This window comes from Notolepis coatsorum (genome assembly GCF_963971535.1).
Source record: "Notolepis coatsorum genome assembly, chromosome: 5".
Taxonomy (NCBI): Eukaryota; Metazoa; Chordata; class Actinopteri; order Aulopiformes; family Paralepididae; genus Notolepis; species Notolepis coatsorum.
In genome coordinates, this window is record NC_140169.1 from 146,987,877 (window position 1) to 147,005,530 (window position 17,654).

General features: G+C 41.9%; 1 protein-coding gene across 1 annotated transcript in view; it reads right to left on the reverse strand.

The window, feature by feature from the left end:
- Positions 1-802: 802 nt before the first annotated feature.
- The window catches only part of LOC311227988 (alpha-N-acetylgalactosaminidase-like), a 42,686-nt gene continuing 25,834 nt past the window's right edge, over positions 803-17,654 (reverse strand). Inside the window, exons 7-9 of the mRNA XM_084313873.1 lie at positions 16,637-16,834; positions 6,747-6,887; positions 803-3,816 (exon numbers count right to left, since the gene is read on the reverse strand). Coding sequence (XP_084169999.1) covers positions 3,616-3,816; positions 6,747-6,887; positions 16,637-16,834 — 540 coding nt within the window. The 3' untranslated portion in view covers positions 803-3,615. The remainder of the gene's footprint in view (positions 3,817-6,746; positions 6,888-16,636; positions 16,835-17,654) is intronic.

A 17,654-nucleotide genomic window follows, 5' to 3' on the forward strand; every position in this document is an offset into this window, starting at 1 on the left:
TGACCATGCATGCTATATTTACACATTGCTGGATTCAGCACAACCACACCTTTCCGAAAAAGCCCTCATATGTGTTTATATGACAATCCATGGCAGAGCTACTACAAGGTAAATGAGAACATTCTGCATAGATATACATTTTTTACATTTCCGCTTATTTTAAGTATGTGTACATAGGTAGATATTTCCTACATGCATAAAGATATTCACATCCAGGTTGTTCTATTAGGTTAAGCAACTGTCTGACTGCTAGCATGTCAAGTTTGAAAGCTCTTGGAGCTTGTATTATTAATCTACATGAGTTTATATGTCTCAACTCCCATACGGCCAGGCTATATTTTGATATTTTTTTCCTTTGGGGGTGTATAACAATATCTATCAATTTAACAAGTTTTGCAGTAAAATATTTTTATACAAGAATCCATTTCATATATGGGAGACCTGAGAGATGAGGAAAAACATGCTTGTGTTTTGTTCTACCTCCGGTAGGGGTATCTCAAAAACTATTGGAAGCGTCCTAGAGTGGTCTGGTGCTGCTGTGACCAAATAACCTTATGAAGATCATTCAAAATTATAAAGCTGATCCTGAATCAGCAGTGCTATTCTGTTGATTCCTATTCCACAGGGAATTCACTGCTCAGATTGAGTGAAATATACTGGAACGATTCACTGACCGTCCCTCTGAATTGTTGCACAATCTCAAAGAGCCATAGCAAATACTGGGGAAAAAAGAGCTACGGTGAATAATGTGATTGAAAAGTGAAATATTTTCTTTAATTTAATGAAAAATATAAGTCACAGAAACACTTAAGATTACAAATGCCTCATTTATTTTCACTAGTACATTCCAAACAAAAAAATTATATTGTCCCTAAAAGTGGAGTCAAACAAATAAAACAATTGTCCCTGAAAATAAATCCCTCCCCCAATTGAATTCAATTCCCCATGTGTATCACAATCACATGTCTCCTCTGTCAGTCTGGGGAGGGTGTAGACTACCACATGTCTCCTCTGTCGGTCTGGGGAGGGTGTAGACTACCACATGTCTCCTCTGTCGGTCTGGGGAGGGTGTAGACTACCACATGCCTCCTCTGTTGGTCTGGGGAGGGTGTAGACTCCCACATGTCTCCTCTGTTGGTCTGGGGAGGGTGTAGACTACCACATGTCTCCTCTGTTGGTCTGGGGAGGGTGTAGACTACCACATGTCTCCTCTGTTGGTCTGGGGAGGGTGTAGACTACCACATGCCTCCTCTGTTGGTCTGGGGAGGGTGTAGACTACCACATGTCTCCTCTGTCGGTCTGGGGAGGGTGTAGACTACCACGTCTCCTCTGTTGGTCTGGGGAGGGTATAGACTCCCACATGTCTCCTCTGTTGGTCTGGGGAGGGTGTAGACTACCACATGTCTCCTCTGTTGGTCTGGGGAGGGTGTAGACTACCACATGTCTCCTCTGTTGGTCTGGGGAGGGTGTAAACTACCACATGCCTCCTCTGTTGGTCTGGGGAGGGTGTAGACTACCACATGTCTCCTCTGGTGGTCTGGGGAGGGTGTGGACTACCACATTCCTCCTCCAATACATGTGGACCCGATAGCGAGGAGTTTCACTGGGAGAGTAACACACGTGGAGGTTCATACTATTTCTCCCAGACACCCTCCCCGCTGAACAGGACCGACCAGTGTCACTGTTGCAACGACCAGGACTCATACCCCACGGCTTCCAAGGTGTGAACACTGGGGGCTAGATCCACAAAGAATGGATTGCACTGTGCTAGTTGCACCCTTACTTACAATTCATTATGAATTGAAAATGGGGGACCCTGATGTAAACAAGACGAAAGTCTTTCTCTGGTCTGCATCCCCTTAACAATTGTGTGTATTGAGCCGTACTGTATTGTACCCATTCTGCAATCTGTTAATAAAGTTTTCAATCAATCAATCAATCAATCAATCAATCTGCGCAGTGATTGATTGAATGAAAGTTTTATTAACAGATTCGTAGGAACATCTGACCAAGCTGGAGGTACCGCTGCTGGAGATTGAACTATGTGGTGGTAAGGCGCATGCTTTGACCTCTACACTACCCAGACCTCTAAAATGCATTTAAACAAATGTAAACATAATTTGGAAAGACAAGCACATGGCAGTGACCAGCATCACCACATCCTTCTTTCTGCTCCATCCCAACCCAACTGAAGGAACACAGAATCCATAATCCTGAATGTAGAATTCAATAACTTAAGAGAAAATCCATCCTAAAATAGAATTCACATGAACAAGTCTCTCCACAAGCCAAACACAAGAGAGAAAAGCCTATAACGATGGTGTCATCAAGAGACAAACCCTGCAGCTGTAATATCTCACAAACACCACATTTTATGAGCCCACAAACCACGCCTCTAATTCACTGTGAATAGACCCAACCTAGAACAAGGGTCACTTGATTACATCACAAATTCAAGTCTCGACGCTCCGATTCGTCCATGTTTATAGATATCGACTTAACTGTCCCAAGACCACTACGAATGACACAATGTACATTCCGTTTTAGGATGGATTTCCCCCTTTAAAAGTATGAAGTCCTCTAAAAATACACATCTACCATCTGTCTCCCCACTTTTGCCCACATTGTGAATGAGTTGGGGAAACCCGGGACCGTAACTCAGGTTTTGTAAACATTCCACGTCTGCCTCTCTCTCCAAAGTAGACGCACAGTGGGCTGTTATTTTGGACCGATTCCCTCTGTGCATGTTACCATAACCGTGCAGAACTTTAGAAGAGGGTCAAATCGAGGGGTGACGTCTTATTCCCTTAACGCATATTTCCATATTGGCGCAGACGTTTTTGAAAAGAATCAAAGTGAGAGGTGAGGCCTTTAGTGACTAGCTATAGGTAAAGCGTTCAAATTCAACATGATTTTGCTCCTGAGATCATGGTGGCATCAGTACTTGTGACAGAATGTGGCTAGCATGTACAGTAAGGCTGAGACGATATGCCATTTGGAAGAATCGATAAACCGGGACAAAATTATCGATAAATATAGATTTTTTTAATTATTATTTTGTGTGTAAAAAAAATGTAAATACTTTTTTCTTAAAAAAGAAAAACAAATATTATTTAACGTTAGTTTGTGTGTGTGTGTGTCACGTGCACTCAGTCGTTTTTGCTATGATGTAGTTGGCCCACGACACGACAAACTAACGTTAAATACATTTTCTTTTTATTACTTTTTTAAGAAAAAAGTATTTTAAACTTTTTTTGTTTGTTACACATGCAAAATAATAATAAAAAAATCTATATTTATCTGTAATTTTGTCCCAATTTATAGATTCTTCCAAATGCCATATTTTACACATGCAAAAGAAATGTCACGCAGTTGTCGATAAATTGATAAGTGGTCTCAGCCTTACCAGCATATATTATATATAACATCATCAATCAACACACAGTGTAGCAGTATTTGTAGAAAGAAGTCCAGTGTTCTGCTCTGGGGTCAGCCAGAGAGGACCAGAGCGACCGCCGATCTTCCTCGAAAATTAACTTCAGTCTTGAATCACATTGAAGAGCCATTGTCTCGAGGCAAACGGTGATGTCATCAGCGAGTGTGATTAGCGAGGCCTCAGAGGAACACGGGTGGGATGTCGTTGTCGTGGTGACGGACGACGGGACCCCGGAGCTTTGCCCCGGCTTGGAATTTGCGGAGGCCGAGCTTGGCCGGGGCAGTGAGATACCACATGACCACACCCGAGGGGTTGATCGACACCACGAAGTCGGAGTTGCCTTTCAGTGTCGTGGTCTTGTCGGTGAACACGTCATAGATCTGAGAGAGAGAGAGAGAGAGAGAGAGAGAGAGAGAGAGATTCTGATTACTTCTATTCAGGGGTGTAAAGTACTTGAGTAATTGTACTTTGTTACAATACTTAAGTAAACCACTATCGCTACCTTCACCGTTCTGCAGCTTTGAGCTGAGCATGTTTGAGATCAATCAAACCGTGTTGTGTGCTGTGATCTACCGCCCCCTACCGTACAATAAAGATTTTATTAATGACTTTTCTGCCTTCCTGGCCGATAGCATGCCAAACTATGATCATGTCTTGATTGTCGGGGATTTTAATGTGCATGTGTGTTGTTCCGACAACCCTTTGGCAAAGGACTTTTTAAGCACCATCGACTGTTTTAATCTTATCCAATCTGTGTCTGGCCCCACGCATGAACGTGGGCACACACTTGATCTGGTTTTATCATATGGTTTACCTGTTTTTAATCTAGAGATATGTGGATCATTTTTCTCTGACCATATGCCTGTCCTGTTTGACGTTGCACTTGTCTGTAACACAGTCAAACCTGGCGCTGCTGCTCGCCGTTGCCGGATTATTAACCCATTCACTGCTGAGCGTTTCTCTGCTGTTTTCTGTTCAAATGATGTCGCTCCAGTTTGTGATGATGCGGAGACCCTTAGCTTGTGGTTTACTGACGCCTGTCAAACTACTATGGACACTGTTGCCCCTTTTAAGACCAGACAGCCCAGGGTTAAACCAGAGCCCTGGATGAATGATTTGACCCGTTCTGCGAAGCGTGAGTGCCGCAGAGCCGAGCGCAAATGGAAGAAGGACAAACTGCATGTATCGCTTCACATGCTAAGAGACTGCTGGCATCACTTCCAGAATATTGTACGGGAGGCTAGGACAACATATTTTGCTGACATTATCATGGCAAACTGCCATAAGCCCCGTGTATTGTTTAAGACCATCAATGATGTACTGAATGCACCACTGACTACATGTGTGGAGGCCTCTCGTGCTGCCTGTGAAGGTTTCCTTAATTTCTTTATTGATAAGGTCTCCTCCATTAGGGCTTCTATTTCACCTCCTGTTTATGACCCCTCCGTTTTTGTCCCCAGCCCCGCTGTTTTTAACACATTTGTGCCCATGACGCTGTCTTCCTTACAGGAGGTCATTGGCAAAATGAAGCCTTCGGGCTCCCCAGATGATGCTGTTCCACCTCGACTCTTTAAGGAGGTCTTCCCAGCTGTTGGGCCGACTGTACTCAACATTATAAATAGCAGCCTGTCCTCTGGTGTGGTCCCGGCACTTTTTAAACATGCGGTTGTGCAGCCCCTGATCAAGAAGCCTGGGCTTGATCCTGCAGCCATGTCAAATTTTAGGCCCATCTCTAAACTGCCATTTTTATCAAAGATCCTTGAGAAAATTGTCTATACTCAGCTAATGAATTTTTTTAAACGAGCACCATATTCTCGAGGTTTTCCAATCTGGTTTTAAATCCCTGCACAGCACTGAGTCGGCACTTTTAAGAGTTTTTAATGACATCTTTTTAGCTACTGATTCCAGTGACTGTGTTGTCCTGGTCCTTTTAGACCTGTCGGCCGCTTTTGACACAGTGGACCATGACATTTTAATTGCCCGCCTTGAACAGTGGGTGGGCATCAGAGGCATAGCCCTTGAATGGTTCATGTCCTACCTGGCAGATCGATCCTTTTGTGTCAAGCTCGAGGACTCCGTGTCCTCTACTGCCCCCCTATTGTACGGTGTACCCCAGGGCTCGATACTTGGCGCCGTTCTGTTCTCTATTTATTTATTGCCCCTTGGTTCCATCCTCAGAAAGCATGGCATTCCTTTTCACTGCTACGCTGATGACAGCCAGATCTATATGCCACTAAAAAAGTCTGGCTCTTTTTCCATAGACCCGCTGACCAAATGCCTCGATGACATTAAATCCTGGATGGCATTGAATTTTTTAAATTTTAATGACAAAAAGACGGAGGTCATGGTTTTTGGTGGCCCCGCTGTGACCTCACTGCTAGATCTGGGTTCGCTGGCACAACATGTCAAACCAATAGTAAAGAACCTAGGTGTAAAGATCGACCCAGACCTTAAATTTGACAGCCAGATCAAGGCCGTGGTTAAAACGAGTTTTTTCCAGTTGAGGCAGCTGGCCAAAATTAAGCCCATCCTACACGCCCAGCATTTTTAAGCAGTAATCCATGCATTTGTGACTACCAGGCTGGATTACTGCAATGCACTTTATATAGGGGTGCACTTTCCCAAAATGTGGAACGAGCTGCCACTGCAGATTAGGCCTCATCACTGCCCCGTTTCAAAGGCCTCCTTAAGACCCACCTTTTCTCTCTGGCTTTCGACACCATGTAGCTTGTTGATTTTATGATCTTATTGTCTTACTGTGTTGTTGTTGTATCGTTTTGTTACTGTGTCCTTTGCTTTTAAATATTTTTTTTAAGTACTCTGATCTATTTAAACTTGTATTGCTGCCTATATTTACCTACTGTTTTTTTATCTCTGTTTTGGTACTCTTGTTTTTTTAATCTATTTTTAGTGCTGCTAATAGTTTTTAATATGCTCCCCCTGTACAGCACTTTGTGCCCCTGTGGCTGTTAAAGCACTTTATAAATAAAGTTGGATTGAATATGGGCCAATTCAGGAGAGGGGTGATGTGGCCTAGATGTCCTGACTGGGGACTGACCCTGTAGCTGCTGGTGGTGTAGAAGCTCTGACTGACCTTGTAGCTGCTGGTGGTGTAGAAGCTCTGACTGACCCTGTAGCTGCTGGTGGTGTAGAAGCTCTGACTGACCCTGTAGCTGCTGGTGGTGTAGAAGCTCGGACTGACCCTGTAGCTGCTGGTGGTGTAGAAGCTCTGACTGACCCTGTAGCTGCTGGTGGTGTAGAAGCTCTGACTGACCCTGTAGCTGCTGGTGGTGTAGAAGCTCTGACTGACCTTGTAGCTGCCGGTGGTGTAGTTGAGTTTGCTCAGGGACGTGTGGTAGCGGTACGGCATGTCGTCACGGCGACTGAAGAACACCAAGGCACTGGCACCGCCCGACAGGGGGCGCCAAAACACATCAATGCCACTTTTCTCCTGGGAGAGAGACAGGATGGAGAGAGACAGGATGGGAGATAGAACACATTAAAAGGTAAACAAAGAAGCATAAACAGAAAATAAATAATGAAGCAGAGTAAACAAAGAAGCATACACATTAAGAATAAGAGAGGTAGATAAGATAAGATATTCCTCTATTGATCCCCTTGGGGAGATTCAGGATAAAGGTAAGGACGCAGAAGAAACCAAGAAGCAGATGTACAGGAGGAGTACTCTATGTATGTAGACACAATGTGTGTTTGATGTGGTAACCATATTAACAAGGGAAACATTACTCATGGAACAATCATTTGAAAATGTGTATTTGTCTATCAAAATCTTTTTTGGAGGTAGCGTGTGAATCGAATGCAAGCCTGCAAAGTACTTCCTTGTGTATCAAATATGCATTGTAAACTAAATTGGAGGCCTTGCACATGTAAAGTATTCTCTATGTAGCTTTCTAGCTTCAAACTGTATATTCCAGCTAAGTCTGATCTATGGGGATTCCCCTCTGGCTGATCAGACGATGTTTGGTTTCCCATGATGTGGTGCCATGCCCCGGACAGGTTTCTTCCAGGTAGGGAAGGTCAAATGGAGGCAAGTGTAGCAGAGTATCCCTTGGCCTGAAGCCTAGTGAGCCTAATATCTCTCTTGGCCTGAAGCCTAGTAAGACTAATACCTCTTCCGGTTTGAGAACGAGATGTAGCGGACACGTTTGGTCAACGCTCCGCTCCCGTTAACGTCAATTTCGCTTCAAAACCTTATTTGTACAACACTAATGTGTTTAAACCTCATCGTATATATTAAATAAGACCTTCTACTAACTATATCAACAGAAAGAAAGATTCAACATGGGACCAAAGAAAGAGAAAGATCCTGGAAAGAGACACGGAGTAGACAATATAACGGCCCCGGCTGTGACACGCTCCGCGAGGGATATAGCAGCGGACAGTATAACGGCACCGGTGATGACTTTCTCCGTTGGGGAGACAGCAGCGGACAATATAACAGTCCCGGTGACGACTTGCCCCATGAGGGAGATAGCAGAGGACAATACAACGGTCCCGGCGGGGACGAGCTTCGTGAAAGGGATAGCAGTGGAAATTGAGAAGAAAATATCAGACAATACCGCCGCTCCTGCCAACGCTCCTGCAACCTCAACCGATACAGGCATGGAGAATACACCACCCGATTTCAAGTCTCTGACTAATCAAGGCTGACGCCAAGGCTGACTCTTTCAAATTATATATCGATGCTAAATTCGAAGAGGTTAAAACAGCGGCCGCAAATCAATCCCAGCGTATTACTGCAGTTGAAAACACTGATCGAATTTACATTGAAAGTCGAGGAGAGCAAGAAGGCTTTTCATGAAGGATTCATGGAGCTAGCGGAGGAGATGCAACAGGGGGACAAAGTGCTTTTGAAGAAGATACATGACAACGAAGAGAAATCAATGGAGAGGCTGCTCGATTCCGAACGTCACTATCGTAGATTTAATATCCGTATTGTGGGATTGGATGAATCAGTCAAATGCACAGACGACACATTTCCAACAGTGTTAGCTGAAATTCTAGGTAAAGAAATCCTCCCCACAATGCCGTTAGTGGATCATTGTAATAGAATCGGTACCCGGGACCCCAACGGCAACAAGGCGAGTTATCATTGCTACTCTGCGTAAAACAGAAATAAGAGACACGATCATCAGAGAGGCACGTAAGCAATGGGGGAAACTGAAATATAACGATAAACCAGTGTCGTTCTACGAAGATTTGTGCAGGGAGGCTATAATCCGACGAGCCCCTTACAAAGAAGTGTTGCAGAAGCTCTATAAGAGGAAACTCCAGCCCAGCCTACGCTACCCAGCGTTTCTCTCCATTGTGGGGGAAAATGGGAAAAGATTCGGGTTACGCTCGCCTGAAGACGCCGAAGATTACATGAAGCAAACGCAACATGATACCGGCCCCTCGGGGCCGGACGCACCATAGGCCCGTCTCAGATGATTTATTTGGATGACTTTGCCATGGCTCGGCTACAAAAGCGGCAGCAAATAAGCCTGTTGGCAACATTGAGGTACAAAGAGTTTAATACGAAACGATAGGCACTATATTTATAGATTTCTGGTTTTTGTGCAGGCAATATTCTAACGTTGACATTTTGGAACACTCTGGAACATTCTGGATTCTTCTTTCGATCGTTCAGTGTCATACTGGAATATACTGGAATACACTGGAATGACATAACTCTTGGATAGGAAGAATAATCTGGAACATAACATCAGTGTATACAAATCAAGATCGGTGGCTAACTTTCTAGAATACACTGTACTCCTACAATGAAGGCCTGTGAACAATAACATTGGGTATGTATATGCACATGAACCAGATATGGAAGTTCAATAAACCCTCATAACGGTTTAATGCCCACACTTGTCGGGGGACGAACTGCATACAAGGATTTAAAAACCTAATTTTCATCTAAAGGTATAAGCCTGACAAAGTTATTTTAAGCAATTGCTCCATTGCTTTAGGGATTTACATAATTTAGTTCTAAAAATCAATTTTTTTTGTTTTTCTCTCTTTTGTTTTTCTCTTTTTTCTGAAGGTTCCAACATATACATGTTAGTAGAAGGTTCAAATAAATATGCCAATTGAGGTATATTTTTCATTTTTAACATTATTTTTATTACATTAAAGGGAAGGCGCTAGACCACGAGTGACATTCTATTAAATTAGAATGAAAGTTTTAGATCCTATGGCAATTAGCATAGGAAAGTTAAGGTTAAAAGGCTCACTTTGGGCAAACCGGTGGTGTAAGGGAGGGAGTTATACGCAAAGGTTGTGTCTATGGAACAGTCCTGTACGACTCTCTGAGGGAGGGGGATTTAGGGGTTTATTTGTATATATGTATGTTTTTAAGATCGGCTCTCAACGGGACCTCAATAGTTGGATATATATCCATTGTGAATTCGCACTCCAGAAGCATTACCAACAATTACACAACAACATGTATAGATTATGGCTAGTTTGAATATAATGATCTGGAATACTGGGGGAATAAATAATCAACATAAACGCAAAAGCGTGCTCACACTGATGAAAAACAAACAGGTTGACGTGGCTCTTCTAAGCGAAACGCACATTTTAGTGGAAGACAAAGCTACGTTAGCGGACAACATATATCATAACATTAGTCACTCTTCCTTTGGAACGAGAACCTGTGGAGTTGCTATAGTCGTGAAACGGAAGTTGAATATTGAATTGAAGGGAGTATGGTCTGATGCAGATGGTCGGATAACCATAGCTAAAATTGTATACAGGAATAGGAAAATAGCGTTGGTAGCGGTATATGCCCCAAATTTGTACGAAGCTAACTTCTACACTACACTTACCAGAACAATGTTAAACCTTCCTGAATACTAATTTATAATTGGTGCAGATTTTAATGCCATTTGGGATCCTGGGATGGATAAATCTTATCCCACCTTTTCCAATGACCAGAAAAATTCATCTAATGCGTTAAAGGATTGGTCGAAGAATACAGGTGCAAATGATCTATGGCGATCACTCAACCCCACGACCCGGAAGTACTCTTGTCGATCTGCAAGACATAACACACTTTCCAGAATAGATTATGTTTTTGCATCCCCGAGACTATTTGATAACTATGACGTGGAAATGGTACCCAATGCACTATCAGATCACTGTTATTTACTCCTAAAAGGATCATTTGGTATACTGTCATCCCGAGCCCCAAGATGGGGATTTAACTCGATATTGCTGAATAACAAGGAATTCATTACACAACTCAAAGAAGCTCTTTCTGTATTCCTACTGGAGAATGCGAAATCGGTACAGGACCCCAGAATATTATGGATGTCGGTAAAGGGATTGATCAAGGATTTTACCAGGTACTTTTCCTCCAAAATACGCAAGAATCGTTGCTCAAAACTGGCAGAGCTGGAAACGCTTTACTCTACGTTATTTTCCTCTTTACAATACAACTACTCGGTTCGACTGGAAACTCAAATTAATGTGTTAAAAAAAGAGATTAATGCCATTTATAAACAACAATCTGAAGTACAAATACATAGCACAAGACAACAGCATTACTTTCATGGTTCTAAACCAAGTCACCTACTAGCTATGCGGTTAAGAGTCAACGCAAAATTTGCAGATATAACTACCATTAAAGCACAACAAGGACTTGTTACAGACCCTAAAAAAATCAACAAGACATTCAAAGAGTTCTACTCCAACTTGTATAAATCAGAAACGACCTTCGATCAAAACAAAATGGACACATATCTTAATCAAATTAACCTCCCTAAACGATCAGAGGATGACGCTAAACAGTTAGAAACACCCATCACACTAGATGAACTTAGGGAGGCCATATCTGAAATGCAAAGTGGTAGGGCTCCTGGAAGAGACGGTATCCCACCAGAAATGTACCTCTCATGTTGGGATGTAATTGGACCCCTATTACTTAATATGATTTTATATTCAATCAAGGAGGGGAACTTCCATAAGAATGACAATATTGCACTCATAACAGTCCTCCTTAAAAAAGACAAAGACCCCACCGATTGCGGTAGTTATAGACCCTTAAGCCTCCTCGTAACCGATATCAAGCTGTACTCCAAGGTATTAGCCATCAGACTTCAAAAGCATATGACGTCTTTAGTTCATCCTGATCAGACTGGCTTCATAAGAGGCCGCTTGATCACGGATAATATAAGATGGTTACTACATGTGCTAGATGCCAGCAAGGATGACACCACACCTAAGGCGATGCTGTCCCTGGATGCGATGAAAGCTTTTGATAGGTTGGAATGGTCGTATCTATGGGCAGTATTAGAAAGGATGAGGTTAGGAAAAGGATTCATTGATATGATTAAAGTATTATACAAAGACCCATCGGCCATGATTACAACAGGTATGATCACCTCCGAAATCTTTCCGGTATCACGCTCTTCTAGACAGGGTTGCCCTCTTAGTCCCGGACTATTCGATTTATCATTAGAGCCTTTAGCACAATATATAAGACAATCCCAATCCATAGAACCAATCGCAATCAAGGGCACAACATAAAATTCGTTTATATGCGGACGACGTAATACTGTTCATGCAAAACCTTAACACCTCATCTTCTCAAGTTGATTGATGACTTTGGCAATCTATCGGGATTTAGGATAAATTGGCCAAAGTCGGCTTTCCTTCCACTTGATGCCCCTGCAGAAAATATACTCCTTCCAGAAGAAATACCAATGGTTAAACACTTCAGATGTTTGGGAGTTGAAGTATTCCCTACTATAAGCCAAACGGTGAAGTACAATTACATAAAAATCCAAGATAAGATCAAATACGAGACAGGTGGTCAAAACTTAAAAACTCAGTACAGGCACGGGTATCAATAGTTAACACTTTAACTGCCGAAGGTTAAATTCATGATATACCATCCCTTGCCAGCTCTATTTGTCTATGGAGAAGTTCCCCTTCTTTGCAGGGCTATAACTTTTTAAATTCTATTGCTAGATTGCCATTATTAGGGCCCATTCAATGTCCTATATGTATTGTTCAGGGTGTATGAACGTTAAACTTTTTCATTCACATATTCATACTAAAATATGGTCTAAAGCAGTGGTTCCCAAAGTCGGGGTCGCGACCCAAAGGTGGGCCGCGAGCAGCCACGGATGGGCCGCAAGATGATTTTAATTTTTTTTTAAAAAAGAATTAAAAAAAAACTTTTTTTATTATTTTAATTTTTTTGTCAGGCCACTGAACTTAGAAGCAGGCCAGGACAGTGTTTCTAGTTGTATTCTAAAATTCTATTCTATTGTATTCTAAAATGTGACTATATGGTTTTATATTAACTTAATAAATAAACAAAAACGAAAAATCTACTTATTTCAACGAACATTTCAAACTAAATAACAGATTATGCACATAAAACGCTGAAAACAACCGAAGCAACAATAGTATTTTAATGAGGCTATTATTATTATCATTATTATTTTGCAACAAGTTAGCCCTCTCATAAATAGCACATATAAATGAATAACTAACTTGAACTAACTTAATAGGATTGAAGTGATATTTGGCTTAAAAAATCGGTCGCCTGGCAAAAAAAAAAGAAAAAAAAGCCAGACGATGTGCATTGGGCCGCGGCTCTCTGACGCCTTATTTTCTGGGCCCCGGCCTGAAAAGTTTGGGAACCCCTGGTCTAAAGTATAAGTATGTTTTTATCTTTTTCTGCAGCTTTCTCCAGAACGTGATTTATAGCTCCAAATGCATTATATTGATGATGAAATACAGTTTGATAGCGATCTGTGCCAGATAATAAATTTCACCTGGAGGTACTTCTAGAAGTTACTACACGTCATCTGATGTTGACCGGATGGGCGAGGGGGCATTTATAATTCTGTGGGCAACGTTATACCATTCATCTAATGTGGGTCATATGTTCATCATAGCAGTTAGTAAAGAAGACGTTAGAGAATAACGCTGAATCTTACCGTGGCTTCCTCGCACCGCTGGACGATGAGCGTGGAACTGAAATATTCCTATTATGGGATGTAGAAATATCCGATCCATTTCCAGGTTGTATAATAGTATATACGTCCAAATAACGTTGTTTATTGAGTTAGGGCGAGCAATCTATTATCCAGTGTTTCAAGATGGAGTCGTGGGAGCTATAGAGAGTGGCCGGACCACATTTGGATGAGTACTACCGGTTCAAAGGGTGACTTCCTGTTGGGCGATCTGCCGATCGGCCACCAGATGGCGCTCTTGAACCGCTAGAGGGTTGAGAGGAGACCAGCACTGTGTCTCAGGGCTGCGGAGGAAAAATATGATTTCGATCACAGATTTTTGAAATATTGATATTAAAGACGAGTTGCGGCGTCCTCGGCAACTTGAGCATGGCTAGGAAAGACGCCTAAACACGAGACTGCAGGACATAGTATACACAAAAATTATCAATTAAGCAATGCGAATTAAAATTTGGCCCCATTATTACTCATGCGATCCGGATATGGCGTGAAACACAAAAAATATTCTAACCCACATAAATGGCATAGTCATACTCCCCTATTCAATAACAATGCACTCCTGATTGGAAAACGACCTATAAGATACCCTAAATGGGAAAAGCAGGGCATACACACATTAGGAGATGTTTTCAACAAACGGGGTTTTTGTAGATATGAAGACATACATACAAAATTTAATCTCACCAGTTCCACATATTATTTTTACGCACAGTTATTGGTATGTTTGAAGGCTCATGGAGTCCGATTAAGGATACCAATAGAACACCACAGATACCACAAATTCTTCTATGAAAGAGACATCGAGAGGTTTTGTATCAGATTTTTATCATCAATTACTAACGTCCTCGTATGGAATCCTCCCCCTAGACTCAGTCTGGAGGAGGGATATACCAGACCTGGAAATAAATTTTGATTGGCAAGAAGTCTGGGCAAACGTTCGACTTGCGTCACGTAACCCGGACCATCAACAAATTTATCTTAACTATATTCATAGGACATACCTGACTCCTATAAGATTGAACAGAATGGGACTTAAACAAGACTCCAGATGCTCCTTATGTACAAATGGGGATGAGGGTACATTTATGCACATGTACTGGGATTGCCCACCAGTTAAGATATTCTGGAAAGAAGTGTCCCAGCAATTATCAAATTTCTTAATTCTGAATATACCTGTACACCCCTCTGTATTGCTGTTGAATGATGTTTTTGAGTTTGCAGTCCCTATACAGCTAAAGAGATTAGTTTTATCTGGTCTCACAGCGGCTAAAAAGCTGATAGCATCAAGATGGTTTCAACCGGAAAAAATTTGTCTGAAGGTTTGGGTTCTTACATATCTCGACGTGATTTATCTAGAAATATCTACAGCAAGAATTTTAGGTGTCAGTGAAACCAAAATTGCAATGTGGTTAGAAGTGGTGGAGAGAATAAAAGCTAGCATATGAATTGTAGTGCCTGGTTAAAAGCAAATGATAATGGATGGATTATCCAAGTGGGGGTCCGGGGGGGGGGGAGCAAGCGAGAGCATATGTATGTAGGGTATTAAATAGCAAGTATTAGGTGTATATCTCGTATGCTAAACATTTTTAAAATGGTGATTTCATTGGATGTGTACTGTTAATTAATGCTTGTATATCTAATTGTATGTTATGTTTAAAAAATAATAAAAAAATAAAACACAAAAAAAAGACTAATATCTCTCTTGGCCTGAAGCCTGCTAAGCCTAATATCTCTCTTGGCCTGAAGCCTGCTAAGCCTAATATCTCTTTTGGCCTGAAGCCTGCTAAACCTAATACCTCTCTTGGACTGAAGCCTAGTGAGCCTAATATCTCTCTTGGCCTGAAGCCTAGTAAGCCTAATATCTCTTTTGTTCTGAAGCCTGCTAAGCCTAATATCTCTCTTGGCCTGAAGCCTGCTAAACCTAACATCTCTTTTGGCCTGAAGCCTGCTAAGCCTAATATCTCTCTTGGCCTGAAGCCTGCTAAACCTAATATCTCTTTTGGCCTGAAGCCTGCTAAGCCTAATATCTCTTTTGGCCTGAAGCCTGCTAAACCTAATATCTCTTTTGGCCTGAAGCCTGCTAAGCCTAATATCTCTTTTGGCCTGAAGCCTGCTAAACCTAATATCTCTTTTGGCCTGAAGCCTGCTAAGCCTAATATCTCCCTTGGCCTGAAGCCTGCTAAACCTAATATTTGGCCTGAAGCCTGCTAAGCCTATTATCTTTTTTGGCCTGAAGCCTGCTAAGCCTATTATCTCTTTTGGCCTGAAGCCTGCTAAGCCTATTATCTCTTTTGGCCTGAAGCCTGCTAAGCCTATTATCTCTTTTGGCCTGAAGCCTGCTAAGCCTATTATCTCTTTTGGCCTGAAGCCTGCTAAGCCTATTATCTCTTTTGGCCTGGGGGATTCCCCTTTATAAATAATTAAAGAGAAAAAAAAAAAAAAAAAAACAAAGAAGAAGACTGCTGATCTATACAAGTGTGCGTTATGTGCGTTACCTTTATGACTGCTGATCTATACAAGTGTGCGTTATGTGCGTTACCTTTATGATTGCTGATCTATACAAGTGTGCGTTATGTGCGTTACCTTTATGACTGCTGATCTATACAAGTGTGCGTTATGTGCGTTACCTTTATGATTGCTGATCTATACAAGTATGCGTTATGTGCGTTACCTTTATGACTGCTGATCTATACAAGTGTGCGTTATGTGCGTTACCTTTATGACTGCTGATCTATACAAGTGTGCGTTATGTGCATTACCTTTATGATTGCTGATCTATACAAGTGTGCGTTATGTGCGTTACCTTTATGACTGCTGATCTATACAAGTGTGCGTTATGTGCGTTACCTTTATGACTGCTGATCTATACAAGTGTGCGTTATGTGCGTTACCTTTATGACTGCTGATCTATACAAGTGTGCGTTATGTGCGTTACCTTTATGACTGCTGATCTATACAAGTGTGCGTTATGTGCGTTACCTTTATGACTGCTGATCTATACAAGTATGCGTTATGTGCGTTACCTTTATGACTGCTGATCTATACAAGTATGCGTTATGTGCGTTACCTTTATGACTGCTGATCTATACAAGTATGCGTTATGTGCGTTACCTTTATGATTGCTGATCTATACAGGTGTGCGTTATGTGCGTTACCTTTATGATTGCTGATCTATACAAGTATGCGTTATGTGCGTTACCTTTATGATGCGTCTTCCCTGGACGCCCATGGGGTCCTGGTTGATGCTGATGGCCATTTTGTTCTGCAGGATGGCCCGGGCCCCGCTGCCGATGGTCCTCAGGTCGTTGGACATGAAGAGGGGAGCGGCCATGATGGCCCACAGAGCCATCTGAGCGCGGGACTGGTCCATGCTCAGCCCGAAGTCCCCGACCACCAGCTGGTGAGGACAGAATCACACATAAGGAAAAGAAAACAAAAGGGGACAGAGCTTTTTCCATAGCCGCCCCTAAACTGTGGGATAGCCTCCCCTTCCACATCAGGACAGCCCAGACCCTTGAGGTCTTTAAGTCCCAGCTTAAGATGTATTTATATCGTGTGTTGTCATGTTTGTTTATATGTTTGTTTAAAAAATAATAAAAAAATAAAACACAAAAAAAAATATATGTATTTATATTCTCCCTGGCCTTTGACCAGAGCTGAGCCTGCCTCCTAGGTCATTACTTTTAGTCCTTTTATGCCTTATTTTGTATTATAGTAAACGACCCCCCCCCCCCCCCCCCCCCGGCTTTGTGAAGAAACAAGGTCATGTGTTTACCTTTGACCTGGCAATAATATAGGTTTCAAGCGAGCAGCCGCGAGATTTGCTCACAATCTAGAAAACCAGCCTGGATTATTTTGAAACAGGGCAATGTTTATCTTGTGATTGTGAACGAACAAGGGTATAATTTAATTTAATTTATGTAGAAACAAAAGCTTTTTTACATGTCGGACTATAAATAGTGTTTGTCAAATGAGCCATACTATTGTCTCCATAGCTATAATATAGAATATACAATAGCTCTGCAAAGATCGTGAAATATCGTGAAAATGGTTAAAAAAAATAGCTGGCACCAGGCAGTACAGATGGGGAAAGAGGATGGCGCTCTATGAGTTAATGCATCCAGACAAAAGAATGAGTCATTGTCTCATCAAAAAGGATGTTTATTTCCATAAACATAGCATCTCGTACAAAATGAAAGTCTTTGATGGTATGAGAA